The sequence below is a fragment of the Nansenia antarctica genome, assembly GCF_963989245.1.
Source record: "Nansenia antarctica genome assembly, chromosome: 5".
NCBI lineage: Eukaryota > Metazoa > Chordata > Actinopteri > Argentiniformes > Microstomatidae > Nansenia > Nansenia antarctica.
The window spans coordinates 69,901,898-69,905,704 of record NC_137690.1 but is presented as its reverse complement, the minus strand read 5'-3'; the positions used below and the strand labels follow the sequence as shown (position 1 = coordinate 69,905,704).

The following is a 3,807-nucleotide window of genomic DNA, read 5'->3' as shown; positions in this document are numbered from 1 at the left end:
AAACAGTACAAGGGGGGCAATATAAGTTTTTAGGGACACAGTAGAGGGGAAAGCGGGTGTCTTTACGAGACGCAGTGCTGAGGGGCAGAAGATGTCTCAGGAGGAGCAGTTAAGGTGTAACCTTACATAAACCTAAATAAACCTAAACATAAACCTACATACAGGCTATGGAAAGTCATCACACCCCTTCACTGTTTCCACATTTTGTTGTGTTATAGAATCAATTTAAAATGTATTAAATAAATAAAAGAATTGGCATCAATCCATACACAATATCCCATAAAGACAAAGTGAAAACAAGTTTTTAGAAGTTTCTGCAAATACCCCCCCCCCCCCCAAACCCTGAAACACCTCATGTGCATAAGTCTTCATACCCTTTGCTATGACACTCTTAAAATTAGCTAAAACCTTCGGACGCTGGTTTTCTCTGTGTACCACATGTACAAAAGAAGAGATTTGGTAAGGATGCATTCTCATTTTATGCACCCAGATTGTGGAATGCACTGCCAGTTTACATTAGGGATGCAACCTCAGCAAATTATGTTCAAGTCAAGACTAAAAACCCATCTTTTTAATATTTCCTTTAAATTACTAAATAATTAAATTAAGATTATAAAACCCCATCCTTTTAATATTGCATTTAAGTTACAAAATAATTAAATTACAATTATATAATAATTAAAGCACTTTGAGCTGCAACGTTGGCAGGAAAAGCGCTATACAAATAAAGTTATTATTATTATTATTATTATTAAAAAGCAAAAATGTCATCAACAAATCACTCATTTTGAATTGAGTCCATCTTAATGCAAGGATAATAGTTAATGTAATTTTGGATTTTGAATGAATATCTTTGTTTTTATAGGGTCTCTGATTTGCATAGGAATCAATTACACACTGTGTAGATTAGGATGTCACTACCAACTCAGCAAATGTGATCATTTTCTCTTGATCCTGACAAACTCCTCAAAGACAAATATACCCATACGTTGATGCAGCTACCACTATTCTTCACACGAGAGACGGTGCAGAAACTGCATTGCATGAGCTCAATTTGCACTAATGCGTTGTAGTGAAACCAAATAAACACATTTCCAGCCACTTTCTTTGCTGCATTACTTGAATTCATTGTTGCAAACACAATTATGGATATGATTATTGATGAATATGAGTCTTTTTCCATTAAGGGAATCTTTTTGGCCACTTGGTTATAGACCAACGTCCCAGGCCTCAGGGCAGTGGCGGACTCAGGCTGTTTGAAGGGCAGGGGGGGCGAAAAGAAAAAAAGGGCACCTACTGCACAACATGGGACCCCATCAGTGCACATGGTCAAGTTTAGACCATTGGAAGGGCAGCCAATAGGGCACATCCTCTAATTTTGCCACTCAAAAGGGCACTTTAGTGCGACGTTTTTCAACTGTGGGGGCACGTGGTCAAGTTTAGACCATTGGAGGGTTACCAATAGGGCACGTCCTCTCACTCAAAAGGGCACTCAAAAGGGCACTTAAGACAGACGTTTTTCAACCGTGGGGGCACCAGGAGGGGCGGTCGCCCCCCCCCCATGAGTCCGCCAGTGCCTCAGGGTCACATCCCTGAGCAGTTCTGTTCCTCTCCATTTGTTCAATTTATAATGACAACCTGATCCAAACAGTGTGTTGTTGATTCCTATGCAAATCAGAGGTTTGCAAAACAAAGATATTGATTGCAAATTTACATTAACATGGACTCAATTCAGCTTATTGAGTGATTTGTCGATGACATTGTTGCTTTTTAGCTCATTTTAAGAATGTCATAGCAAATGGTATGGAGTGTCATAGCACATTTCAAAAAACTTGTTTTCACTTTGTCATTATGGGATATTGTGTATGGATTAATGCCAAATTTCTTCATTTAATACATTTTAAATGTAGTCTATAACACAACAAGTGGAAAACATGTGGAAAAAGTGAAGGGGTGTGATGACTTTCTATAGCCACTGTATGTAGGTTGATGTTAACCCTAACCCTAACCCTTTCTATAGCCACTGTACATCACCACATCATGTTGGATGTTAGGATCACCGAATGGGAGTAGATGCTTTTGTCTCTACAACAGACGTCAGAGCGGCACCAGTGTGTGAGTGTGTATGAGTGTGTGTTCTGGTATTCACTAATGAGAACCAGCTCCTCTTGAGGTTCCCCGAAACATTCCAGCCATGAGTTTTACAGGCTGAGAAGAAAACAATTCTGACTAAAAACGTCACACACACTCACACACACACACACACACACACATTACACACACACATTACACATACACACACACACACACACACACACACACATTACACACACACACTCACACACATTACCTACATTACACATACACACACACATTACACACACACACACACACACACACACACACATTACACACACACACATTACACACACACACATTACACACACACACACACACACACACACACACATTACACACACACATTACACACACACACATTACACACACACACACACATTACACACACATTACACACACATTACACACATTACACACACACACACACACACACACACACTTACTTCCTGTAGTAGGTGACCTGTCCGTTCCGGAGGTCAAACTTGTGCATCAGAGCCTGTCCGTCAAAGAGGTGGTAGAAAGGCTCGTCGCCCACCTCAAACAGCCCAGGGCCCAAACGCAATAGACTGCCTCCCAGCCACGCCGGGATCTCCCCTGGGTACCACACACACACACACACATCACACATCTATCAGTATGTCTCTATCTGTCTCTGTCTATCTGTCTGTATCACTCTACACAGACCTTAGATATCTGTCTGTCTGTCTGACTGACTGTACCAGAGAAAAACTCTCTGAATGGCTTTTTGCCACCATCACATTGGTAGCTAGGTAGGTATAAGAAATAACACTAGCACTACGATCCTCTAACTGTACGTTCAGCACATCACAACATGCTGAGAGAACATCAACATGCTAAAAACACGCTAACTACACATAATTAGATGATCACACAGTCCTTGCTTTTGAACACAACTTTTTTTTATATATCAACACTTCAACTATGCAAGAAAACAACACAATAATAATACAATACAATAACACAATAATAATAATAATAAACAATTATTTTTCCATTTTATTTCAAGAAGCTTTTTGACAATTTACACGACTTGAGAGTTGCCAACATCCAGACCTTTTCACCAGACCGTGTCACAACCAGGTAGTAAACAAACCAGAGGAACTACACAGAGGAACTACACAGAGTATTCCAGTTACATACCAGGGAGGTTAGGGCTAGGGCTACGGTTAGGGTGAGGGCTAGGGCTACGGTTAGGGTTAAGGTTAGGCCTAGGGCTAGGGCTAGGGTTATGGTTAGCTACTGACCTGTGACAACAGCAGGGATCGGTTCATTCAACTCTTCACACGTCTCAAAGAGCTTCTTGTAGCCACCGGCTGGGTGTTCAACTCTGTAGATCCAAACACACACTCGCTAAAAAACCTGGAAAAAAAAACTTGAAAAAAGACTGTAAACCTAGATGGCTGTCTACAGCTTTCTGGCTGCTTTTTCAATCTGACCACTGGAAAAAGTACGTCCAACTGTTTCACATCAACTGGCAGTAAAATGTCATTGTCAAACAAAGATGAAGTCATTTGCAAAAGTTATTTGCTAAGTGTCACTTACTCACAGTAAGTTCCTCATAACTCCTCACTAAGTTACCAATCTATTCCTCCACACAAAATAGTAATTCAAAGTTTTACACAGAGAAAAATGAGACAGTTACTCACC

At 40.4% G+C, this 3,807-nt stretch overlaps 1 protein-coding gene across 1 annotated transcript in view; it reads right to left on the bottom strand.

Moving 5' to 3' along the window:
* Window positions 1-3,483, bottom strand: part of LOC308157451 (retinal Mueller cells isomerohydrolase-like) — a gene marked incomplete at its 3' end in the record, with an annotated part of 10,458 nt that extends 6,975 nt beyond the window's left edge. The window contains exons 1-2 of the mRNA XM_080531005.1: window positions 3,405-3,483; window positions 2,583-2,733 (exon numbers count right to left, since the gene is read on the bottom strand). Of these exons, the coding sequence (XP_080387131.1) occupies window positions 2,583-2,629 (47 nt within the window). The 5' untranslated portion in view covers window positions 2,630-2,733; window positions 3,405-3,483. The remainder of the gene's footprint in view (window positions 1-2,582; window positions 2,734-3,404) is intronic.
* Window positions 3,484-3,807: the final 324 nt, after the last annotated feature.